Source organism: Dromaius novaehollandiae, chromosome 2 (assembly GCF_036370855.1).
Source record: "Dromaius novaehollandiae isolate bDroNov1 chromosome 2, bDroNov1.hap1, whole genome shotgun sequence".
NCBI classification, from domain to species: Eukaryota; Metazoa; Chordata; class Aves; order Casuariiformes; family Dromaiidae; genus Dromaius; species Dromaius novaehollandiae.
In genome coordinates this window covers 68,822,884-68,849,732 of record NC_088099.1, presented here as the reverse complement: position 1 = coordinate 68,849,732, position 26,849 = coordinate 68,822,884, and the positions used below count along the sequence as shown (strand labels likewise).

The window sequence follows — 26,849 nt, the reverse complement described above, 5'->3', positions numbered from 1 at the left end:
TTTCTTGTTTAATTACAACAAGCTCAGTGCTAAAACCCTGAATGAATGTAACAGCTGCTGCACCGTGCCAATAAATACCTTCCTAACCAAGACAGAAAGGCAAAGTGTGCAAACTTCAGTTAGACCTAATGGTGTAGGACAAAATACATAAGGATGGACAGTCTTGTATACCAAATGTAGCTACTTTTAAACTTGGACTAAAATTTATAATGCAAGGTGCATGAGCTTGGACTAAATCATGATTGCATCTGAAGAGATATCAGAGAGCCCTGATTTATAGATGGCTATATACTTGCAAATTATACATGTTCTTATTTCATGCTCTAGCAAGTGAAGAAATTTCTAGAGCTTCACGTGCCACCTATTGGTGGAAAACAGTAAGTAGAAAATTATTTGCCTTTTCCAAACCTGAGGTCCAACATTTAAGGAGCATAAATTATGTGTATGATAATTTAAAAATGAGAAATAAAATAGTGTTGCTTTTTTAACTGAGGATTAAAATAGCCTTCAACATAAAACTAGATATTTTTATTTAGGATGAGTTGGAAACAAATATTTTTATTTGAGAAATAGTGTTTACTAGTCCAAGCAATCCTGTTGATTGAATGTATTGCACTGAGTCTGAAAGAGGATAGAATTGAATGTATTAGGGGCTATTGTTTTGGAAACAAAATGAAACTAAGCACTGTTAAAGGCTGCCTCTTCTAGAGTCCCCTACTAACTTTGGGCCTCTCAACCCAAAGACATTTGAATTCTTCAGCACAGGTTGACCTGAGATCTAATTTATTTTGAAGAACATTTAGAAATAACAGAGTACTTCTCTTCTGGTTCTCAAAAGCTATTGGCTTGACTGTATTTGTCTGTGCCTTTCTGAGGGAAAAGAAATGCTCAGGTCTTTCACTTGGTTACTCTGAAAGACATGTGAAGGTGAAAGAAAAAGGCGATTCACTGTGTAGTGGTGGCCTTGCCACAAGGGGATGAAGATGCTGATGGATGTGACAGACAATCAAGACCCAATAAAAGGTGAAGTTAAAAGTACTCCAAAGCAACTGTAAATGAGCCCTAAGCAAAGAGAAGTACCTGTAAAAAAAAAATTTTTGAAATACAACACATTTATTACCTTAATTTGGTAAATAAGGGAAAGGAATACTATTTCCAATGAATCATCAAGGGAATTGGAAGGAAAATTCAAAAAGAGACAGAGGCTTGTGACTGGATCGCTTTTCCTTCTTCAATAATAATAGATATTTGGGCTCAACAGCATCATGGCCCTGAGACTCCTGGGCTTTGATGATTTTGGACTAACCAGTGCAATTCATTTTAGCTCACTTCTTGCAGGCTTGAAAATTATTAAAGACCACAAAAGGTTACTACCACCTTGTACCTAACCTGACTCAACTATGCCTTGTGAAGTCAGAGCTGCAGGTGTGGAGCCATTCCATTAATTTAGCCCAAGTACTCCTCTAGTCTGTCGTATAATGTAGAGCAGCTCAAGTCACAAGAATCTGAAATATGAATGGATGACTTGACTAATCACCCAGGTCAAAAGCCAGTCGTCTTCAGGGGAAGTTGAGAAAATAAGTAGCTTGATGGAAGCAATAAAACATCCTTGCAAACTCTCAATAGATAGTTTTTCGGTGGTAGCTAAGAAGAGGAAGGTGAGTAAAATATCTTTTCATTCTACTTCCCATTAGCATTTGTTACACTGATAAAGAGGAGTTGATCTGATTTTTAGTTACTAAATTTTCATGATAATTTTGCAAGGTTGCAATAAGCCAAATAACATAGTAGAGTGAGAAATGACTCCAGTATTTCTTGCCTTCATTTTTAAAGAGATTTCCACTTACTGTGGAAAAAAAAAAAAAAAAAAAATCCATAGAAGACAGGGAAACATATCAAACTTTAATAGTTGCACAACCAGTCCTTTTGGCATTGAGTTTGAAACAAAAGTGACTATAATACAGTTCAAGACTAATATTTGATAAGAACATTAAGTAGCACATATCTACTCTAACTGGCTGGAAGTATAGATGAAGTGTTGCCACATGCCTAGATGTCTCTGAAACATTTTAGTGAGAGACAAATTTATAAATGCTTTACTTATTTGAACTACATACTCAAGATAAAATAGATAAAATAGGTCTTCTAAAAACACTTCAGAAAGCTGTGTAATATACTTTGAATTAGAAGCTTTCTACTTTTACATCTTCATAAAAATAAAGGACTCTTAGTACAAGGTGGAATGGAAGCAATAAAAATGCTATTTTGCTGGCCTGCCTCTCAGTTACATATTTGCACGTACAAATTGAGTAGCTTGCATGCAATGGCCAATTAACAGCAAAACAATTTGTGCAAATAAGCAATTTCTCTGGGGCAGCTCAGCAGTTGTATGTCCAGGTAAGAACCCAAAGCAGTAAGCAACATGTGTGTTTATTTCCAGTTTCAAATTCATGCCCTTTAACTCCATATTAAACTAAGAAACAGCAAAGAGCAGCTGTTGCTAAAGCAAACAACTTTAATGCAAAAAACCTCCAGCAACAGGTAATAAATCTACTTCCATAGGAACTCAAGGAATACTTAAAATTGAGATATTGATATTGCAGAGGACATTTTTTTTGCTGTGAGGAAAAGAGCATTTCATCTTCAGCCAGATAGAAACAACAATATTAAGGGGTTCACTAAAGTGCTCAGTTGGTAAAACTGAGTATGAGACATTTAGCTGGGAGGTTGTAGGAGGCAAGTACTCAGTGCCACATGCAGTGCAAGGCTACTAGGAGCACACAGTCAGACAAGCAACCTGATTCAAGCATATGCAAATTATCTGGTCATCATTTTGGTTGGATAAAGCATGCTAATAACTAGAGAGGGGACATACCACGTTTTAAAATAACCATGGCGCTTGGTTAGCCAAAATAATGGGTGAATGCGTTTTGATGCTTGACTTTCACACTCTCTAGGAGCTGCTTCTGATTGTCTGCACAAATAAAGCACTAAAAATAGAACTTGAAACTAATGCATAGCTCTGCATGTTGGAGCATGGGGCTTTATGGGTGGACTGCCAGTCTCATACGCAGAGTTTGATGAATTACTGACTTTCTGATAACCAAGTGTCTGGAAATGCAGTCAGGCTCAGAGACTGCATATTGGATCTTAGTTTAACATTCACTTATACCTGTAAAATGCTTTGGTTGCTACCTAGCTATTTGGGGATTTGGTCTCATCCATCCATTATAAAAGGGTACAGAGAGTCAGTGAAGAAGCAGAATAAGCAAATGCTAAAATATGGGCTGTAAGCATTTAGATTAACTTTTATTTCGCCTCTATGTTAAGTGATTTAATTCATTGGCTCAATGGATGTTTATTTTCCCATTATCTGTATGTTGAGCACAGTAACATGTACTGTGTAAATGTACCACAGATGATTCAATACTTCCATATTTTTTTTAACTAATTAAATGTGAATTCTGCAAGAAATAAAAAGACATGGAAGGCAAAATATGTTGCGGAATTTGTACCAGTGGACACTGTGATAAATTGGATAGGATGTGTACATGAGCAAGCGAAGGTACCAAAGAGAGGGGAAGGTGTTAAGTGGAAGTACGTGATGCTGCACTGTGCCTACTCTGTATCTTTTAATTCACTGCTTTTAAATACTGAATGATCTACTGGTAACTTCTAACAAACATTGAGATGAAGATGAGAGTAGAGTGTCAGAAGGTAGCTTGAATCTAAAAGGCATGAGCTTTTCATTGCAGAGGTGATAACGACCACATACAATTATTTCTAGTCATTTCTGTGCATTTTAAGATGCTGTTATAACTGTCCTCTGGCATTACTTGTGCCTGTCCCATGCCTATAGAAATTACAAAATAGACAAAGGTATGTACATAAATCTGGTTTCTGCCAGATCCTGCAAGGAGAGCTGGTGCTAGAACTTGAAACCTTAGTTGGACTCCATAGCTGGCCTGCCACTTGGGGGGACCACATCCAAAAAGATATTTACTCTTTCTTGAGTCTTCTACACCAGCATACCTTCAGGGAGACCGAGTCAGAAAAATAGCTTGGAGAACAGTGCTCCATAAGCAACATCCACAAGAGGGTTGCCCTGTGGCGTGATGGTTGTTTTGCCCATATGGGAGGTGGTTTGATGGGAGTTTACAAAGACCAGCCTGTGAAGCTGGAGGATGGAGGCTGCGGTGTCATGGCTGTGCCCACAAGTCTTTCCATAAATGGGTGCTGGGTGGTTTCACCTCTCCCGGCCTCCACAGTGTAGCTGTGCCAGAAGCTGGATCAGCTCCCTGATCCAGCTGAAAACTAACCCACAAATAAAATGATTTAGCTTCAGGTCAAATCACCTGTGAAACACAGAGAACATACATCCCCTTAGGGGTCGGGGAGTAATAAGAGACATTTGTGAGAGGTACAGGTTTGGGAACGGTCTTCCAGATGGGACAAATGTGAATGTTGAACTAGTTTTAAAATGAAAAAATGATCAAATTATGACACAGGGTCTAGGATTTAGTTATTGGCAATAACAGTGATGTGAGCCCACTTGACAGGCCATATCCTAGGGAGACTGCTCCCAAACTGGCGGAGAGCTTGAAGGCGTCAAACACCATAGACAGGGCAGTGAAAGCCTGTCTATGGGCTTCCCTTTTAGCGTAGTTAGTGCAATACCATCTTCAATTCAGAGCTTTTCTAAGTGCTCCGGAAGTGATGTAGGTCACTACTATTTCAGCAGTGGTTAGGCCAGAGCACTTGAGCTCTGACTTAACAGTTTAAGTAGTTGGTGGAATTTCAAAAGCCTGTAATAAATTGGCTGGCATCTACCCCCTGCTGCAAGCTGACAAGGTAAATCTTCAGCAGATCTTTTACAACTTGTGTATCTTTGTGAATAATGCTTGACATGATCCTTCATGCTTTTGCTCAATATCATTTTTGTACTTCAAATTGTTGATCTACTTGTCAAGTAAATGTGTTTCATATATCCTTGCCAGCAGTAAGCAGGTGTAACATTTGCCTAGGAGGAATAAAAGTGAACGATAGATAGACAAGGCTTTTTAGATATAGAGTTTGGATTAGCTGGCTGAGTCTCCTTCTTTTTCACTGTACAGTAATCTGTTGAATAGAAAAATCTTCATCTTCTGATATAGCTTCTTGAAACTAGGTAGATCTTTTTATGTTTGCTCTCAGTGAGAAAAATATAGTGATGGAGCTATTATGTCTCCAAAGTCTTTTGATAAAGGCACATTCGCAACCTCTCCTTTGGCCTGAGAAGTACATAATTCCTTTTGCTTCAGCAGCTGCAAAGTTCATAATCTCTCTTCCTCACTGTACTTAGTGGCAATTGTGTTTAGACTCCAGTGAGTAACTATTGTATATCTGTTTTCTTTCCACCACACTAATGATATGATATATATGTAACTCTAATTCACTTTTTTCCAGTGTGATAGCAAGTGCGATGCTAACTGCTTGGCTTTGCTGTAAAATTTCAGTTGAATGCCTCCAAGCTCCAACAGAAAATGAAAACATCTGCTTTTTGAGCTGAATTTTGACTGGCTGGGTGACTCAGCTTGTCAAACCAGCAAAAAGAGCAAGTATTAGTAAACTTTTTTTTTCTTTGCCAGTCAGTTGAATAATTGGAAGTGATAGGAGATCTTTTTCTTTTTTTTTCCATTCCTGATTAAACTAACATCTAGTTGTCTATGTTTTCTTTCAAAAGTCTGTATTTTGGAAAACATCCTGAATCAAATACCAGAGAGTGGTAAGAAGGGTAGAGATAAATATCAGGTCAGTTTGAAATGTTTTCATTTTAACACTTGTGAAGTGCTTCAGTTTCAACTCCTGTTTTTTAACTCACTTCAATGAACTCACATTTCCAAACAAAATGTTTTTTCTAATGCGGGCACTGGAACCTCCTCTTAGATAATGCTGTTGAAATCATTTTTAGTTATTACTTAAGTTTGGAAAAAATCAAATCAGCACTGATTCTCTTCTAACACAGTCAGTTTGAATGAATAGGCATTTTCTGCAGAGAATTCCTGAGCAGTCCCAACAGCAGTCACTTCTGATGAACCATCAATGGTACCTAAGCAACCAATGACTTTCTTTCACTGGCTATCTATTGATTTGTGCTCTGCCTTTAACAGTCAGTCGCAACAATGGGGAAAATCCCCTGCCAAGAATATTAGCTATTTAAATGGTTGTAGCACATTTATTAGCAAGCAAAAAGGGAACACAGAGACCCCATCATTGGGCTGTGAGATTTACATCAGGAGAGATCTTTTGCTTAGTTTTTTGTATAGAGTCTAGTACAGCAGTCTTACTACTCTAAGGAATGGCAATAGTAGAAATAACTGATAAGTTGAACTGATAAATTTAAGTTTGCATAAATCTCAGCACATTTGTGTGGTGCTAATTGCATGGTTTCCGTAAATCATAGCAGAAAAGTATCATTTAATCATAAAAAGAAGAATGTAAGAGTTGCTTAATTCCAGCTAATGTACTGTCATGATAATTGGCTTGAAAGCCCACTGAACTCAGTAGAAGGGCTCCTTTGCTGTTCCTTACCCCTTTTATCACTTTCTGAGAAACAAAATGCTAAACTGTTTCTGGCTGAGGAAGAAAATTTCTACAAGGGTAGATGACCTGTATCTCAAATTTAAGCCTGCTGACTAGAAAACAGCTCTTACAGGCTCCTTAGAATTATTCCCTAGAACTTGCCCACAAAACCATTGCCGTAGAGGGATTTATTGCTTGTTTTATGGCATGACATTCATCTCATGTTCAACAGTCCAAGACTGAAACCCCCACTTGGAGGAACAGCCAGTGAGGTCAGGGAAGCGAACCTCTGCAAAACTTGTTTAGCAAGTTAATGTCATTTACTGTTCTTCTGCCAAAAAACTGGCTGGAGCCTTGCAAGTGCTCTGATTCTGTGGAACGTTACCCGGTCACTTTTGGCAATGGGCTGGATATTAGCAAGATGCCATATAACAGGAGAGCCGCCTGGGCCATCTGGCACATGTACCAAGGCATACGCACGTGCTCTGCTGAGAACCCTCTTGGCAAGGCTGGAGATGGGAAATTGCACACCAAGTACAGTGAGCTTCTGACCACCTGAATTTGTGCACCATTTGGCAGTCTCGTCTCATGCGGTATCTGGAGCAAACTGTGAAAATCAATAACCATGAAGCTCAGGTGCTGACATCCAGACAGAGACCATGTGTTTGCATCAATGGCTGATCTGCCTGAACTTGAGACAAATCTTGGTCTCTTCAAAATGTTGGTGGTCGGCAGAGCCTGTGTTTGTGTGTGCTTCTAAAGCAATTTTGCCCTTCATATCTCTCCTCTCTTGCTGCTAGTGGCTAGGTGAGAAGGGTTGGAGTAACTGTGCTTTCTCCGTCCCCAAGGACAGGGGCAATTAGTGTGGATGAAGGCTTTTCTCCATATTTACAGTATGCTTGAAGTGAGCATGTTCCTGTGTCAAGAGCAGTGAGTTCCCGTGTTCACGGAGAGCACATTCTGAAAGCAAGAGGCACAGGATTACCACCCCTCCCCCCAAAAACAAACAAAAAAACAAGAAAATCAAGAAAACAGGGTAGTCCAGGTCCTAACTCCCACCTATCCCAGGGCTGTTGAGAAGAAAGGTAAAATTGTTGCTTTACACCTCCTCTGTGTTCCCCAACTCTGAGGCTGGCAGGGCCGGCTTCTGCTCCTTGTGCAATTTAGTGGCTTCAAAGCTTTTCTGAATTGAATGAGTTTGTTATAATCTTCCCAGGGCCCATAACATCAGCAGAGCTTGCCAGAGGAAGGTGTGTTTTGGCCTTCATTGCAAAATGGGTGGTGCTAGGAAGGGGCCTTGGAGGCGGCAGTGCTGGAAATGTGCCTTGCGGGAAATGCCCGGCTCCCAGTTTGTCTCACCTGCTGCTGGGATGGACTGGAAGTCACTGACTGGTGACCAGCAGCTGCCAGTGACATTTTACTCACAATGTGTTTCTTCCCCTGAAGATGTGCCACAAACAGAGCTCGAGGGACACGACAGTCATCGTTTGGCCTCCCTCCCATTTCCCTTTTCCGTCCTCATTCACTGCAGCGTGGTCGTCTTCAGTCACTTTCAGAGATGTCTTTAATAATGGATCCCCTGGATCCTTTGCCCAATAAACAAATTATGGGGAAGCAGAGCTCTGCTTAAATGAAAAAGCAGCCTTCCGGCATTCACACTGCTGCTTTTTCTGGGCCTGTATTTTTTCTCTCGGTCCAAAGGAGAAATTTCTGCTGTAATTAAGGATGGGCAAGAGTAAGCTATGTGCTAATAGCCCTACTCGATTGGGATTATCCCTCGGCTGGGACTAATCTCTTTAGCTACTGAGCATTCCTGGGTATGGTGTTTCAGACGGGGAGGCTGGCTGTTAAGGTAACGTCCCAATCTGTTCATGAAGGGATGGAAACAAGCCCAGAGAAAATGAACAATACGTTTACTTTGACGCTGGGTTGCTTTAACGAGGGGCTCAACAGATGCAGAGGCATCTGATGAGTTTCATGGCACTGACCTGGCAGACTATTAACATGCAAGTGTTTGAATTTGTAAATGCGTGTGCCTAATGAGCTGTTGTGTTTGGACACTTGCCCCGAGATTTTGCTTACAGACAAGACAGAGCACCCCTTCTGCTGGCAGTTTTAATGATTCCACAGCTGGTGTCATGAGGTTATGAATAAACAGGCTTTTAGATGTAATATATATCACAAAAGATGTAGTAGAGACAAGATCAAATTTGTTCGTGCATGAATCTTAAGCCAAACACAGCCTTGTTCCTTATAGATGTTTAGATTCTGATCAAGTTGATCTCACTGGTATGATCAAGTGGTTTTGTATTCACTGCATTTAAAGAAGCAGTGCTTTGTTTCCAGGATTCACGCTAGAAAGGGTGATAAATATGGTCTGACCTATTAAGATGGAGTCTGATTATGGTCATATAGAGATTTAATTCAGAGCAGACTTCTGGAGTAGCGAGAGTTGCAAGCTGCAGCACAGTGCAGCAGTCACCACTCCCATATGTACTTCAGTGGGTCTGAGTCCATGAAGGGTCACAGCATTTAGGCACATGTGCGTATTAAGGCTGCAGTACTCACTGGGGCTAGTCGCATGCTGAAGGTGAGCATATGATTAAGTGTCCTTTTGGATAGGGGTATAAAAGCAGTGTACAAGTTTGTCATTTTAGCACTTTTTCTGCAGCACCACTGACTTGATTCTGCATGTGCTATTCTTTTCCTGTAGGACAGGGAATGGTATAAACTCGCGGGGATTCTGACAGAGCTCAATAGCCCAGAAAAATAGGACAGAAAATTAATGTAAAGTATTTCTACTGTCCTGACATTCAAGGAGATCAAGATTGGTTTGAGTTTCTGGACACTTAAGGTCTTTCAGGCAGCTCTTGATTTTACACAAGCAGAGACTGATTACAGCAGAAAGCCAAACTATTTGTTTGTGTTGGGCAAGGGTCAGGCAGTGCACTGTTTGCATCAGCTTGTCATAACTTTCCAGTAGAGGAATGTGATCCCAGTGCTTTTGAAAAAGTGCCTGTTTGTTACACAGTTATTCATCATCCTTTGTAAAAATGTCCATGGGTTTGAAGTCTCTGTGTGAATAAGGCATAGTGAACTACCAGTTATTGGATGATGAGCAGTCAATGTCTATGCTTAGAAAATGGTGAGTTTTCTGATACAAAATACAGGTATGGTCTGTTGGCCATTTGCTGGCAATCAAATTGTGAATACATGGCTTACTTGGGGCACTCTCATCTGTCAGGAATCACAGTACTCATTTCCTCCTCTTCGTGTTGTCCATCTTTAGTGACTTTCTTCTGTGACAACAGCCTCCATCTGCTGAAGATGCCATTTGATTTTCTTGGCTGTGCGTGCGGTCTAGGCACCTGGCACAGGAATGCTGTTGATTTCATTGGTAAAGACAAAGGGAAAAAAAAGGTAATGTTGCATTAGCTGTCCCAGCAATACAACTGATTGATTCTGCACCAGTGTTGGAGGAAAAACATACTCAGCCAATACACCTGCTGCTTTTTGTTTCATTTATGTGTTTTAAACAAAGACCAAGCAAGTGTCGCAATCCTTAGTCTGTGTTTTAGCCAATGCATCAGGACTGTGACATCATTTTGCCTTGCCACATCTTCTTGAGGGGGTGGCAACTAGGCTGACAGCCCATGCTGAGGTTATGTCCCACTTAAACTTGCTCACATTGACAGCATCAGCGAAATAAAATCCTGAAGACTGTGAGAGCATGGCCACTGACTTGCTTTTATCACATCTGAGTCGCCCCTACTGTGTATTCTTTTGAAGGATGAAATGTCTTCTCCAAAACAGTCTCAAGGCAAAGTTACGTTGTAAAGCAGAGCCAGGAAATGTATTCCTTTCTGATGTGCTGCAGAGACACTGTGCTGACTTAGCAACAATGTTATTACCCCCACAAATGCCTCTGGAATCACTTTGCTGGCTACATAACTACACCTATAACTACAATCCTTAGGGCAAAGATCAACAGGGCAGCATAAGAGGTGTACTAGCACCAACACAATTTGCAGAGCTGCCCCTGCAAATTAGTACAAAAGTTGGCATGAAGATTCAGGGTTCTATCCAAGGTGTTTTAACCACTGTGTTTAGGAGCCACTAGGTAGATCTGCTTGCAAACAATGTATGGCTTATACTGTAGCCATGAGCTATCATACATTAAGTATCCATGACATGCTATAGCTGCAGCAAAGCCAAGCTTCCGCAGAGGCTTGCACTTTGCCCCAGTGAACTCCCTTCAACACCCATTTGCAACCAAAGAGCACTGCAGCACAGCCAAGGAGTCACATAGTCATCTCCTGATACTGCTTCCATGTTAAGAAGGGATGCGCCCAGTGACTTTGAGATGGAGGGGAGTATCTGATGGAGAGGAACATATTAGAACATACTGCACAAGTGAGACCTCAGGAGTGTGGTGTGTGCTGCCAGGTGTGCTCCAAGACAGATGGACTTTGACTGGAGCAAGGCCAGAGAAGGGTTGGAGTACTGAGGAGAGCAAAGCAACAGCAAGCTCATCTGAGAGGAGTGCAAGGGAGCTTGGCTTAGCAAGGACACTGGTGGACACCTCTGTGGACTGAACGTGGCTCTTGAGAGGAGCTTTCTCAGTTTACCAAAAGGAGTTATGTGGTTCCTGTGGGAAGGTGGACTCTGCATTGCAGTCCCTCTTTCCTGTGGAAACCTGGGCCAAACTGATAAGACAGACGAGTCAAACAGTTGGATTCACTGACACTAGTTTTAAGGTGTTAGTGAGTGTTGTTTTAAGTGTTTCCTTGAACTCCAGGTCCTACCAGTTTTTTGGGAGATGAGCAAGGGAAACCTGAAGACCAGACAGACCTAGGAGGGACATTTCACTGTGTTATCTCCACACAAGGAATGGCAGTAGGCTGAGCAATTCCGCGCAAACAGTATTTACCTGGCTGGGCAGCTAGCAGAGAAACCCATCCTCTTCAAGAATTTCACAGATGGTGCCTTAGGGTGTTTTCAGAGTTAACATTTCTGCGAAACTGCCACATTCTTTAATGCATGCGACTTAAAACTGTCTGCTGATACTGATGTATTGATAACGTTTCAACAAGTGGAAAGAATCCTGCATTCCTCGAAAAGAAGATAACCTGGGATGCAGTGCATGTGGGGTTCACACCAAGTTTGGTTCATCAGGGCATTCAGTTCACACAGCCTTTTCCAAGTCTGAGACAGCCAATGGTAGTTGCTAGTACTGCTAATTTATGGTCTCCATCCTGTTACAAGTTTGTTGAACTGCACTGCTTTGGTCTGGTTTTGCCTCAAGCATCCAAAAAGTGATTATGCATGCCTGCCTGTCACGTCACTTTGTTGCCACACACGAAGGGAGCGAACTGGGGTTGACTTCACCTAAGTGATCACCGGAGCCAGGAGGAGCTTCTCCTCAAAAGAATTTTCTGGCCATTGGAGTATTGCATGGTGGAAAAGACCAGATACTCTCGGTTTTTACATTTCCATCCACTGAAACTGTTTGACAGCCAAGACTTTCAGTGAACAATTGCAGAGGACAAAATCCAATCACTAGTTTTGGAAAGCAGGTCAGATGGATAATTCATATGAAGTCATACCACACATCAAGACTGGGAAATGCTAACACGGTATAGTCCAGTAGTTTAGCATGCTGATCTTTTCTAGTTTGACTGGTAGAAACAAGTCTCTGTCCTGTGTGGATGCGATGATATTCAACTTAAAGCGTGTATTTTTAAATAAAGCACCATAGAGTATTCTTCTGGCTATGTGTATATACCAAGAGCTGTGTTTATAATGAACATTATGGCAGGGCAGTGGACATCCTGAGTACTCATTTTTTGCCTATACTTCTAAGTGTAGGCAAACATATCCAAAATAAGCCCGTTGCTCCTGAAAGTGGCATTTTTGTCACAGCCAGGACATTTGCAACATTCCCTTCTGATAGAAATACCAAAAATAGCTATTTTTGTCCCAATTAGCGCATTCCAGCTGTTGATTCATTTTCCACAAGTGTTCTGCTGCTTTCATTTCAGGTGGGAATACTTGTTTTTGGCTTTCCCCCACTTCTGCTTTATGAGAACATAACAGTTTTTTTCTCCTAACCCATCTAAAAGGTGTTTCAAGAAAGTTAAATCCTTTTTACTGAGATTTTAAATTCTATTCAAAAAAACTTTTTGCATGAGTGCAAAGAAAAAGGGAAGACTTCTCCTGTCATCCCTTTTTTTTCCCCTTCCCCTTCATTCTTCTTTGCAATATAAATAATGAGGGAAAATTAGTGCTGTTAATTCTTTCTGGTTCTGGCAAAGATACCTGCAAAGTATGTTACCCCAAGAGACAGCTAATAATGCAACAAGAATCTTTACAAACTAGCAGAAAATTATCCACAGGGGAATAACAGTTCATTCATTTTCCCACAGAAGCAATGTGGCTATTTTGCTATATGGGATATTTTCAGATTATCTGATTATTCTCCTTAAAGATTACTAGACCACTAGACTTCTCCTGAGACTGTGCTGATCAGTTTGATATTATTCTTCTTTCTTTTTTTTTTTTCTTTTTGTTAAGAGCCAGGGGTTCTTTCAAGTGTAGTAAATTCTCAGCTCGCCAAGCTAAATAGTCTAGATAAGGATATCGGTAGTTCTGCTATGGTAATGCACCCTGACCTTTCAAGCAAGAAGCATTTGAGGTTGCGAAACAAGCCATCAGTGCGTGAGACGGGCGGCTGGAACACAGGACATGCTCACTCCCCTTTCACCGCTGCAACGTGACAGCTACCTATGGGACCTGCTTTAGAGGATGTTTTACAGTTGTGACCTAGACTGCAAGAGTGTTTTCGCTCCTGTAGAGAGAGCAGCTGTCCTTAAAATCATGTTTCATAATTAAGAGTCTATCTATGCTGTTAGCTAGAGCCCAGCTCTGTCCTCTTGTTGCTGTCCAGCATGCAGAGCTGCCCACGTCTTCCCCCATCCTCATCCCCTCATACTCTTAATCCCAGGTGAAGCCTGGAAGCTGCTGAAGGTCTTCAAGGCTGGAGAAGCAGTAGCTTTCCTTGAGACAGTGGAGATGGCTTTGCTCTTCTTCCTTTCTCAATCTCCAGGTGGCATCTTTCAACACACACTGCTGCAACAGAGACAACAACCAGGAAAAGTTTAGAGATTGTTTTCACCTGCTGCATGAGTCAGGTGAAGTTTAAGAGGTATGGTGTGGCCTTTTTCTAGGGCATGGAGAGAGGCACTGCATTGTGTGGGGAGGGTGCAACATTAAGGTCTAGCATCCTATTGTGGTCAGGGGCTTGTTTTGCTTTCTGAGCTACTCTGAGAGTTTTGACTCCAAATAATAAATTCAACCCCAAGATGAGGGCCAGAAAAAGTCTCACACTTGATGCTGATTTTCCTGAGTGGCAGGGTGGGAATGTGTAGGGTTTTTTTCCTCCTCCCAGGTGCTGGCAACTGCTGCTGTGGTCAGTGTGCTGCTGGATTGATGGGCGTGCGGAACAGAGACATTGAAGTATTTTCCTGGATAACAAGGCTGTTCAGATTTCCGTATGCTGTTTGACATAAGCAGCTTAACTGCTGCTTTCCATGTTACTGTCCTCATCCTACATATCCTCTATCTGAAAAGTGTTCTCAGATATGTGGATTTTTGTGCCATTGTGTGGATTAGGACATTGTACCTACTTCCCAGTCAGAAGAACCAAACTGTTAATAGATAAGCATCTCTCGCCGATGCCGAGGAGACAACAGTAGTGTTGTCTCCCTGCTCCGTGTGTGGGAGCCGGCAGCAGCGTTCTTAGCAAGGCCCTGGCAAGGCAAACCAGTAGCCTGTGTTCTGCCCTTTGAGTAATGCCAGCCTCTGCTCAGAAGGAAAAAAAGATGAGAAAAAGAAAGAATAAATCCTAAAAGATGAGTGGAATTGTTTCCGCTTCTAACTCTTAAATCCTATGTTTTTCTCCTTTTTTTTTCCTGTGTTCCTTAATTTCTGCTTTCAGTTTCATTAAAATGCCGGAAATTGGTGGTTCAGAACCTACAGAGCCTTTCATTTGTTGGGATTGTCTTTTTCCTGAGATTAAAGAAGTATAACTCCAAAGAGAGGCATTCGTGCTGAGAACTAAGCCAGATTAACTGCTTTTTGCTGCGTTTTGGTACGAAGGCTGGCCTCAGACACATCCATAGATTGCAGTAGCTGATTTTGTGAGAGAGTATTCAGCACTGCCGTGTGCCTCAGCACGTGATCAAGGCTGGCTTTCCCTATGATGTGCCTCTGGTCCCAGCTCTCAGTGGGCTCTTAAATATCGTTCTGCGTCATTTCTCCTTTCTGTACTCAGTAATTGCACTTCATTTCCTTAATGAGGCCAACCTGCAAAATTAGGGGGATTTTGGCTGTAGCATATCAAATTGGATATAAGCAAACAACTTCACATCTCTATGTGTGCTTTGCCTATAGCTAAAGGATTGTGATTATAATAGAGCGCACTTGTATTTTATTCTCTAATATCATATTGTAAACCCTGCATAACCTGAGAATGGCAGCTTTGGCTCCTGAGTATTTACTGCCTCTCAAAAGAGCAAGACAAACTATAACTGTCCATGTTTTATACTGACAGATTTGGCTCTGGGTGTGACATAACCTAACAAACTTGCTAGGAGCTATTGCATGGATCTAATGAGTAGGTTCAATTAGCAGTATAGTATGTGTGTATATATATGTATACATACACACATCTTGCTAACAGACGTGAATATGGGGCTATAAAAGAAATGTGAAATTTTACGTAATATGCTTACCTAGAAATCTGTAATTTAAAAGAATTGCTCCCTTGCACAGTTGTTTGTTCTTTTGCACCTATGTAAGCAACCTGCAGCCACCTCCGTTCTGCTAAGAAGGTACTGACATGCTCAGCTGCATTTTTGCCATTCCTACTTCTTGGGGTAAGAAGCCTGACTGTTAATTCCCAGATCATTTCCACGTGTTTGCAGAAGTTGGCCTGCAGATGGCTGTTAATTTCCCTTGGCATCTTTGGAAGGCAAATATGTTTCCATTGTTTTGTTTACAAAATAAACAGTATATATTTACTTAATTATATTTAACCTCATAATTTCAGGTGTTGCTTTGGCCTACAATGTCTCAGGACCTTGGGGGTAGCTTTGTGCATTATTAAGCAAAAGTTATATAGTTAGTGAATTCTGTTTGAAGCCATAAATGCACAGCAGTTTCTGTAATAAAGTGAAAAACACACCTTTACAGTGGAAAATGTGTTTTCCAAGTGGGAAGCATGAAGTGCAGTTCAAAATTGATACACTTATTTGATATTTTGTCCTCTCTCTGAATGAATGCATGAATGTCTGCATTCTAGAAAGGAAAATCATGAAAAAGTCTCATTCACAATGAAAAGAGGCAGCGATTGTTGCTGCTTTTCTGTTTCTTTTATCTCACTTCATGTCTGAAATTATTTTAAGGGCAGAAGTGATCTCCAGCAAGGCTTGGTGGCACCAATGACAAGATGTTCTGGACTGAGCCCTGGGAGTTGTCAGGCTTCCCAGCACAAGGGCACGCTGGTCTCTAACCTGGCAGCTCCAGGCTCCTCTAATTAAAACCTCTTGAGATAATCCTTTATCTACAGCCCACCACTTGATACAGGCATACTCACCGATCCTATTAGCTGTCTGAAACAAACAGTTGCTTGTGCTTTTTTTTATATAGGGTTTTCTTTCAATCCCATCTTACGTGATGTTTTGTCCTTGGCAGCAACCGTGTAACTGAAAATTTGGAAGTCTGAAATACATAAAGGATGAGTTCTTTAGCTGAAGTTCCAGCACTGCATAAGTTGCTCCTGCACTTTATATTACCTGTTCTAAAATATACAGTGTTCATTGACAGCAACACATAATGACCGAATGTTTACAGATTTGGAAGATATATTGCATGCAGTCAGCTCAGAATCTGCACAACAGATTTAATTACATGGGTAAAATTAATCCATCAAGTCTTCCTATTTATCCTTTGACTATTCATCATCTGGTTGCTGTATGCATTTTTGGAGGGGTCTTTTTTGGTCTGGTCCAAGCACTGCTGAGCCATTCTAATTTGTTGGATGTGTCACTGTAGTTGCAATGCTTTGCTGCTTTTTTTTTTCTTTTCCATTTTTATGCTCTGAAAGTAACATCTTTTTCTTTATCTTTTTTAAAGATAAAGACATTCCCTGCTGATACATCTAATCCTTTTTTCGATCCTTTTACAACAGTACCACAGTTTTCTGTAAGTAGAACATGCAACTAAAGAACTGTGTATTTAACACAATTCCAAGTGATTCTTTTTAACAGTGTCAGAAAGTTGTGTGTTAAACAGTCCTCAAAAAGATACATTTCAAGTAGGATTTAGGGTGCAAATCTGTTAAATATTCCCATTATACAAATCAATTAACTTGCCTGCATTCAGACATTGCTGCTTACTAGACAGAGGACTAAGAGATAAAGGTCAAGACTGACTGCTAATGTAGTCAGGCCAAAAATGGTGTTCTGTTCAGCTCTGTAGAGGACACTTGCGAAGCTCCACAGAGTCTTTCCAAAGGAGCAGCAAGGGAACAGGGAGGACTTAGTCCTTTGTCTAACAACTGCCTGGCATCCTGCTGGAAACTGCCTGTTGTGCCATCACAAAAAGGGCCTGATTTTCCTTGAAATCACATCCAAATTTTAAGGAAGAATTTTAGTTAGTGCGTTGATAACTACAGTAGCATCCTTGTATAATTCCTGTGTTTACTAAATAATATGAATCAAACATTGGAGTTCAGTTCTTGTTAAACTTGCACAGAAGTGGGACTCCAACTGTAGCCCTCTCTGTCCTTCCCAACATGAGAAGTGATTCTGTTCTACAAGAAATATTCTCTGATTATAATTATAAACCACAGTAGCTAACTTACAGTTTTTAAAGTACATTCACAAAATGAAGCAGTTGAGACTTCAACCTCAACTTTTACTGGGAGCAACAATCTGTTTTTCTGGCATATAATCAGAGATAAGTAACTCCAGTCCCTGTTGGGACATGAGCAATAACTATCTGCCCTTAATTAATTAAAGAAAGAGGCTTTTCTTTCACAACAAACCTGATCATCTTGAGGTATGATCTAAATGTTGTTTTTCTCCTAATATTTCTTGTAAAGCCAGGATTAGTTAGGCCCTCGATGCTATGTCAGTGCCAGTGTTGAGCTCTAATTAGATGTATTCAAAAATCTATGGGAATATGTCACAGCAACTTTTCAGTAAGTCATTCAAATCTGGATAATACCATTGTGGTGAAAGCTAAGCCAACGTTACAACTTTTACGTCCTTCATAGCCTACTTTACGCTAGATGTGCACAGAATACTTTCCAACTAATTAGCAGTGATTGTCAGAAAATTATTTTTCTGCCTATGACAGTTATGATGAAAGCAAAATTTAGGAAGGCTATATAAAATATCTTTTTAAGTGGGGACCCGTAAAACTTTAAAATATAAACAGAAGCCAGATATGATACCCCACAAATATTTTCATCTAGCCAGATATGATACCCCACAAATATTTCCATCTAGCGAAAAAAGGCTTTGTTTCATGGCAAATTCAAATGGTGGGGTTTTGTATATGCTCCGTCAGGGGAAGAAAAGCAAAGTTCGTTAAGCAGTTATATAACGTTCTGACTAGTCTTTCTGAAATCCTCTTTTCTCCACATAGACCCCTGTTTCTCTGGGGAAGGGGGAGTAGGGAAATCTAGATCACAGATATTTAAAATACCATTACAATAAAAAACAAATGGTGTGTGGTCCATGATATAATTCCATACATTCCTTTAAGTGAGTTATATACAATGCCTTTAGTGAACCAGCAGCTACTGGAGGATTTTGTGAAGATGGGAGAACAATTAGGAAGGTAAACTACACTGTGGACCTGCTTCATGGTCCTCCGTCCCAGCACGAAGAGCGGTGCCTCTCCTCAGCAGTGTTTCAGTTCCCCTCAATGTGCAGGCTCTGTCAGGGGTTTTCAGATAGCTAAACCACTGCCGGCTGCTGCACAGGTCAGGGCTCTAGGTCCTGCAGGCAGATCTAACTCTGAACCTTCTCCAGGCACATACAGTCCCATATACTACAAACATTTGTGGCTCCTTTTCCTTGTGTTTTTTTTTTTTGTTTGTTTTCCTTTTCTTTGCTTACCCTTCACATTTTCTTTGCTTGGAGCAGAACACTGAGATTTTACTAAGAGGAAAAAAGTTATGGATGGTGAAGTTTTGAAGGCTTTACCTTCTCTATGGGGCTCCTAGTTTTGTGGTGTACATAAAGTTGTATTGCTTTTATCAGAGGAAAAACTGCAGAATGTGGTTAACTGGAGTGGTTAAAAGGAGAGTTCATGTCAGGAACCCCTCAGAACTGCAGAGACTTCTGTAAAGAAGCGACAGGCTCAATGCCATATTCTCATCTGGTGTAAGTCACATAGATCTATTAAGTTAATGAAATTGTATCTGTTTAGACCAGTTAAACATTTGGTCCAAACATTCTGTGCAAACAGATGCATATAAAAAGATGCTTTGGATATAGACAGCAGAGCCATTATCCAGAGTAAACACACTTGAAGACACAGGGCAAATCTTGAGCAAGTGTAATTTGTCAGAGCTCTGTTGACTTAAGCAAGGCTGGGAGACTTGACATCAGCTTGCAGAGCGGTGCCGCCTTCTCATACAGTAAAATTGGAGCTGGCAGTGCTCAGAAAAGGGAGATCCTATACGAGGAGCACCAGGCTTGCTTTCTCTGTAGCCTGTAAGGCTGAGTTTTAAAAACTGAACAAGAGAGAAGATTGAACAGGTCGCGTTAGCCAGTGTTTACACAAATAATTGGCCAGGGTTGAAGAGGGAGAGTTCCTTTAGCTTGCTTTACTTTTTCATTTGACTGTTGTCATGAACGTACGGGAAATCCTTTTCCTTCAGAGGCTGGTCCAGAACATATGAGATACTTTTAGTTAAAACATGAGCAGAAACATTTTAAGAAAAGCAACAATAGCCAAGCAAACCTAAAGCAGCCATTCATGCCTGGGCTCAAACAATTCTACAACTGATTAAACCGATTTGTGTTTAGTTTACAACTGATTAAACCGATTTGTTTTTAGTGTTAATCCTATGTGGCTTGCAGAATTTGAGAAATAATTAAAAAAAAAAAAAGAAAAATAGCTGCTATTCAAATTGCTGCATAAATATGACATGCTCCCTGGTGATGGTGACTTTTCTTCCTTCCTACTGTGAAGTCTGAACCACGTTCAGAAGAAAAAGTAGTCAAGAATGAGGCCGATACCAGTATGAGCCTGTCCCAATGGTGCTGAAGTGCTGGCAAACTGCAGCGTTCTCCCCAGCTCAGGATCGTGCATGTACCACAGGCACGAGCCACTGGGGTTTGGCATTTAGAAATAGTCCAGTGCCAAAAAGTAGGGCAGGGCTATTTTATTTTCAGGCATCTTTCTGTCTGTCTTAAACCAGCACAGCCAATATTGGCTTAATGTTGCCTGTCATTAGAAAACTCTTCTGGTCAGCTCGCTCTATTGCATTTAGAGGAAATGCAGTGATGATAAGTGGTGTTCTCCAGACGGAGTACATCTGTCATGGGAATGCTGTCAGGCCTGCACATGGAGTTTGATCTCACGTGGTGCATGTTACAGTCGGACTTGTCACTCAGGCATGGCTGTTAAAGCACTGTTAAAACAACTGGCTGCTCAGCATCTACAGGGGTTGCACTGGGCAACTCTAGCTACAGCCTCTAGGTTATTCTCTTTATTAGTTGCTCTTACTGAGTGTTTGGGCATGAGTAGGATGGTGAAAATAGGCAAGAGGAGCAGAAGCTAATCTACACTTTTTTTCTTTTTGTGTCTGTATTTTTTGTAGACAGAATTTACAGAGAGCAAATTACCGTGTTGTGCCGTGCAGTCATCTCCTAAGATATCACCGATGACTCCGTCACCTGTACTGAGATCTTTGGCAGAGACTGTGCCAGCCCCAACGGTGCAGACGATATACCCATCACACAAACCTATTTCGCTGGCAGACAGGTAATGTGCGGTTCTTTCACAGAAATGCTATGATGCGCTGTACAGTAAAGGAATCAGCTTGGTTTCTCTTTTTCCACCATAATTGCAGTAGGAAAAAATTATTTCCTTCTAAAGCGCTGTTTCCCCTGATGCCAAAACATTTTCAGTTGCTGTTTGGTGGGTAATCATGGATAAAGTAAAGAAATATATCTATACCTTATCTCTCTTCTGAGGGAAAATCTATCTTAATTGACTGCTGCTATTCTTTACTAAAGACCAAGTGTACCATCTCCCTGGCTGATGGCCTGGAGAGAAAAGACTGTGCAGTTTTTCCTCAGGCAAGTCATTTTCCTTGAACCACAAAGGTTTTCTTTTAATAATTGCTGTTGCAGTTTGTCTTTTGAAATTAAATGTCTAGGGGGAAAAGCTGAGGTTGAGAAATGTCTGCTCTTCTAAATGAAAATCAGGCTCTGGTTTTCTTTCTTTTTTCCTTTTCCTTTTCTTTTTCTTTTTAAGTAATGTCAAGCTGCCATTACCTTTCATGTAGTTTCTCAGAGAAATGACAAGCCACTCCATCTTTCCACAGGCAGCCTGCATTTCCCTTTTCTAGTCTTCCATCCTACTGGTTTTGCATGCTGGCTTCTTCTCTAGGGTTTATTCCAAGCTGAATTTCCCAAGCTGATAATTTACTGAACAGAAATGAAAGAGCAGATATACTCAGTACTCTGGAGCACAAAAAGTCCTAGGCTTACCTTGAAGTAAGAAGTATGTATTGGGCAATGGGCCCCCAAACCCAGGGCATTCCTGGTGCACGGAGCCTGCGGGCTCCAGAGCAGTTCAGTCCGGCAGAGCCAGGGGTCTCAGGCTCTGCTTCCCTTACACCCATGTGCACATGAAGTAGGACTGCAGCAAAGTCAGTATATATGGGTGTTCGCCAATATCAAGCCACACTGAGGAGCAGAAAGCAGTAATGCTAATCTTTTGCAGTCTTATTTATTCTAGGTGTTTTTTAATTATTTATTTTTAGAGTCCTAGTCCAGCCTTCTTTAGAGTCAGTGGCCTTTAATGGGGATGAGATTAAAACATAAACTGTTTTGCCATGTGGGTCTTTTTACGTCCTTTTTTTTCTTGCTTCTGTTTGCTATTCAGAAATATCAGACAGTACCTGGTTTTGAATCAACCATCAGTCATCAGCCTTTTCACTGAGTCAAGCCTGACCTTTTCTCCCCTCCAGTGGTATTTTCAAAATGTTAATTATTTTAAATTGAAATACGAGACTTATTGTTGTTCCCGTAACTGATTGTTTGTGCATTAATTACACAGCGCCGAGACCCTGAGGCGTGAACTCGAGAGAGAGAAGATGATGAAAAGACTGCTGATGACCGAGTTGTGAAATCCTCGCTTCTGCCAGACGGAGAAGGGATTGGGGCCTTTCATGTGCCTTCTGTCTGTTTACATTCCTCTGCTTCTGTGTACTCAGCATACCGCGTCGGGAAACCCTGCCATGTTCCTGGCTCGCCAGGATTCACCACCACGGGTTGAAGTGAAGGCTCCGCAAGACTCTAACTCGAAGGAGTTCCTTTACTCGTTTGCTGCTGGGAAAGAAACCGTCACTCCGTCATCTCTCCTGAGGTTTTATACTATTAATACGATTAATTTTGGGGTTGGTTTTGGTAAATCTAGGGCAAAAAGGATCAGCAAGGAGCATATTGATTTCTATTGGGAAACACTGTTCTGTACATATGTTAATAACTGCACAGAGATTAATGTTATGCAGAATATTTTGATAGTAACATAGAAAATATGTCATTTTGTACAACTGAAAATTGCAATGAGCTACTGCTATTTGTTGAAGAATCATTTTTAAAGTGAAAGAATGATTATTAAATCCTAACCCCAGGACTGTTAGCCTCCACAGAAGAATAAACAGCTGTCTTATCAAATTCCTAACCTTAACCTTTACTCAGAGATATAAATAGCTGCAAGGGGGAAAGACACCCCTCCGTACAGATATACACCCCCAATGCTCCCTATAGTTTGTCATCGTGACCTAAATCTTAAACTAAATCTTACTTGTATTTCCATTAATGAAAAGATCAGTTATTTAAAGTAATTTGCTACTGACTTTCTAGCTTGATATTGACTTTTTTAATTAAGTGGGAAGTTTTAACTTCTCCGAGTTGCCTACATATTAGGGCTTGCCCACACTCAGGCAGCTTCTGCCAATGCAGTGAAGTTTGCAGAGCCTCATCCATGTGGCCATAGCTTACACAGAGGGCATGTTTTTCTTTCCTGGATTGGTAAACCGCCTTCCTGAATGACAAGAATTGACTGATCGATTTAAATAATAATAGTAATAGATGGCATAGCCGTGTCTATACCATTTTTTCACACTGCCGATCAGCATATCTGTATTGGCATACCTTTGAGTGCTAGGGCTGGCTATGTGTAGAGTAGCCTCTACTTTTGGTGGAACTATCTCAGGCATAAGGTTACATGGGTGTTTAAGTGTTAGCAGAGTTGCAGCTTCAAGGAACATGTTGATGGCATGAAAGTAACAATACCAAACAATTTCCTATGAAAAAAGCAGCTCTCTTGTTTTCTCCTGTTTAGTAGTGTGGAATTACCTGAAAAGCTGCCAACAGCCGACTGTCAGCTACAAAATACTATTCCTACAGGAAAGCTTTTGTGTGTTTTATATGGCTGAAGATGTATATTTTTCTGCTGCTCTGTACACTATATTCTCTTGTTTGTATTAAGATAAAAGATCACCCTTAATTTGATACTGATTACTATGGCTTTATCTCAGCTTAACCAGCTTCTTAGCGTGAAGGCTGGGAAGCAATTGTTGAAAGCCTGAGTTTCCTTCAGAGTTAGCCTGTGCTCTTTTTCTGATAGGAAAAATCTTGAGAGCATTATAGGACTCTGGATTGTAACGTGGTGGTAGAAAATGATTCATCTATTTTATATTTAGTGGGACAAGACATTAGCATAATGCTCCCCAATTAAATCCAGCAACCCCAAACCTTCACAGTTGCTATAAAATGGGGCAAAATAAACAGCACAAGTGTTAGGTAGAAACCAGCAATACAAAATGTAATGGAGTAGCTCAGCATAAGGAATAGGCACAAGCAGTCATAGAAAAACACCCAGATTGCAGGTTTTAAAGCACTCAGATGACTTTGCTGAGTAATCAAATACAGTTTGCACACTGTCCACCTTCTAGTTACTGTGCCAAGACGTTTTTGTGATGTATGTTTTTACATACCTCTCCATCAGTCTGAGGTTATTAAAAAGGGATTAGGAACATTAAATCCCTGTGAAAAAATCAGAAAGGGGGGAGCAGAGTTGCAGATATACAAGACTGCATCTTCCTTTTCCTGTTATCCTTTTCTCACCACTTCCCAGAAGGATATTGATGGAGAGAGGCAGTATATTTTTCTGAGCCCAAATAAAGGTGATCATTGTAAAGGATAAAGAAGAGGAGAGTCTAGTTAGAAGTGCGGTCTTTGGAGAGGGACGCAAAGTAAGTTGGAGTGCGGCACAGCGCTGACTCCAGATGAATCTGGTCTCCTTGCCTGCTGTTAGGCAACCCCTGGTTGCACGTGAAGGGGCTGGCTGAAGGAAAACAGATCTGAGCACAGTGTTTAGCTGGACTGATTGCCCCGGAGTCCTTCAAGTGTGCGGGAATGGATGCTGGAAATCCTGGAATATGCCGTGAGGTTTGGGAGCAAACCCAATGACCTACATGAGGGCAGTCTAGTCACATAAGCAAATGCCTTCAGCAAACCCGAATACCTGACTCAGACCAGCCCATCAGATTTTCTGGCCCATAAGCAAGCTACTAGTTTACTATTTTAAATGCAGCATTTTGCTCCTATTGTATAAGGATTCTTGAGCTGAAACATTTGGAACTGGAGAACAAGAAATGTGAACCAAGGTAACTTTACAGCGATCAGGTCTGTACAGCTGAGGTGTGCTTTGGTGTAGCTGAGAAAGAGCAGAGACTCCTCCAGCCTTGATTCGCAACAGTTAAAGAGGGCAAGGCCCACGTGGGCACTTAGTTCCCCTGGGGCTTTTTCCGCAGAACATCCCCAAGTGTGTTGCCTCGTCTTGTTTTTGTGTCCTGTCCACTGGCTGCCATCGTTTCCTATTCTGCAGCCAGATAGAGCTTTATTAAAATTTTTTGCCAATATTGAACTAAACTTTTATCTGCAGAATGTCATCCTGTTGTTCTTTCTTACTACGTACTTTCTTCAGCCACGCTTAAGCGTCTCGGTTTTCGCATTTTTTGAATATACACTCCTGCCTCACTTCCGGTTGGGAATTACAGTCTTAGGACACCTGTTACCCAAAACCACTGTAACAAGACAGTGTCAACATGAACGTATGCTGAGGGGCATATATTATAGATTTGCCCCTGGACTTTAACTTTACAGGTGTTTAAGGATACTCTGCCTGAGGGTATGTCTATATAATAGCGCAGAAGTATCTGAGCTAGCTTTAATGAGCTTGCATATGTAGTTGTGGCAGCATGGAGCCCAGCACAGGCTATCATTATCATGTACATTGACACGTGTAAAGATAACGCATTTGAACAGCAGCCTTCTGAAGCATGGTCTGGAGAGGTGGTGACAGAAAAGGGGGACTGAAAGGAGTTTGTCTTTTCAGGTCTCCCGGGACAGGGTTCATCTCACCTAATGTTAATATGCCCAGCTCTCATCTTAAGAGAGATCAGAGGGATTGCCTTCCAGAGACACCTCTGGCTTCAGTGTCTACCTTTTGATTGCTTAAACTTAAGTGAGATGAATCCTACTGTTGGTCCCTCTAGTTAGGTCTACCTTGCAAACCCTTGCCAACACATCTACATCATTCAGGGGTGCTTTGAGGTATGATTTGTGATCGACATAGCTCTGCCAGGAAAAGCCTTGCACGTTAGGTGTAAATATACCACCGAAACCACCCTGGTTGTCAGAACAGGGTTTTTTTTCACTTGTGGGGAGAGCAGAGAGCTGGGATATCTTATAACAGCAAAAGCAGAGACACATCATTATAGATGTGTCCAGTCTGGGAGCAGCTGGCTGGTAAAACACCCTGCTACAGCTACCCTAGCAAAGCCTGCAAGGTGTGCACCTGGCTCTTGGCAGTGCCACATGCGATGCTCTGACTTGGTTAGCAGATCCCAGCTTTCAAGTGTGAAGTCGTCTTTAAGTGGCTGAATGCAACGTTTTCATGTTTGGGTGATTCCAGCAAAATTGATTGGCCATTTAAATAGCTATGCAAGGAGTTAAATATTTTCTTATATTGCAGTCTCTTCTGGAAGCCAACCAATTGCCGTTTGTTTCCATGTGGTTCAGTTGTTTTGACTATCTTGTTTTAAAAAGAGTAACCAAGCCTTTTTTTTTTTTGGAAATGTTGTACAAGGTCTCAAATCTCTATCAAATCCCACAGAGTGTACAGATTTTTCATATTTCAAACACATTTAGACCCTGGAAATGCAATGTTTGAAAATTAACTCCTCAAAAGTTTCATTTCACGACTTCACCTCTCTCTTGCTACGGGATGCCTACGTGCCCATTTGAAACAGAGCTGGCAATGCAGTGAAACGTTTCATTGGAGGCAGTATCCTGTTTTGTTTGAACTGTTTACAAATAGCCTTTGTTTATCTTTTCTTTTTTTTCTGAATATATTTCTGGTTCATTGGTTACGAAAACCTACTCGTAATTATGCAATGGAATAGCGTTATTTTCCTTTTTTCTTTTCTCTTTTTTGATGTCCTGATGTTCAAGGAGTTTGCAATAAATATACTGAGACTGATCTGTGATTGCATGTAAGATCAGCCTTACAACTGTGTTTTGTAAAGTTAAGTGCCGTAAAAGAACATGCAGATGTTGTGGGGAAGGAAGCGAGTAAGTGGAGGAGAAGGCTTCTTTGGCAGCTGCGGCTTTGACTGGTGGGTAGCAGCTTAGAAGCAAGATTGCTGACACCATTCTATGTCATCTTAGTAGCAGCCTGTATCATCAGACAGTGTGAGATGGCATTTTATCGAAAATATGCCTAGAGAGAAACTTTTACGGCTCAGCTGTTTACCTGTTCCTGTATTCATGCCTGCAATAAATGAGATGAAAAATAAATCACAGTGTCTGAGCAGTTTGTAGTCAAACCAGTGACTTAGGAGGCATGGGGCAGTATACCAATTAAAGGAAAACATCTGGTTGCTCATAAAGTGGATCCACCTTCAGCAG

At 41.1% G+C, this 26,849-nt stretch overlaps 1 protein-coding gene and 1 long non-coding RNA gene across 3 annotated transcripts in view; one reads left to right on the top strand and one right to left on the bottom strand.

Annotated features, from left to right (window-relative positions):
* The window catches only part of EPB41L4B (erythrocyte membrane protein band 4.1 like 4B), a 181,620-nt gene extending 154,882 nt beyond the window's left edge, over positions 1–26,738 (top strand). The window contains exons 24-26 of one of the 2 annotated variants that reach the window (XM_026099883.2): positions 16,756–16,824; positions 20,462–20,625; positions 21,928–26,738. In XM_026099883.2, the coding sequence (XP_025955668.1) occupies positions 16,756–16,824; positions 20,462–20,625; positions 21,928–21,997 (303 nt within the window). In that variant the 3' untranslated portion in view covers positions 21,998–26,738. The remainder of the gene's footprint in view (positions 1–16,755; positions 16,825–20,461; positions 20,626–21,927) is intronic. The other variant, XM_026099884.2, reaches the window with a different exon arrangement.
* LOC112983045 (uncharacterized) overlaps positions 9,169–26,849 on the bottom strand; it is a 43,883-nt gene continuing 26,202 nt past the window's right edge. Inside the window, exons 3-4 of the long non-coding RNA XR_003259136.2 lie at positions 16,217–16,341; positions 9,169–13,689 (exon numbers count right to left, since the gene is read on the bottom strand). This is a non-coding gene — a long non-coding RNA (uncharacterized LOC112983045). The remainder of the gene's footprint in view (positions 13,690–16,216; positions 16,342–26,849) is intronic.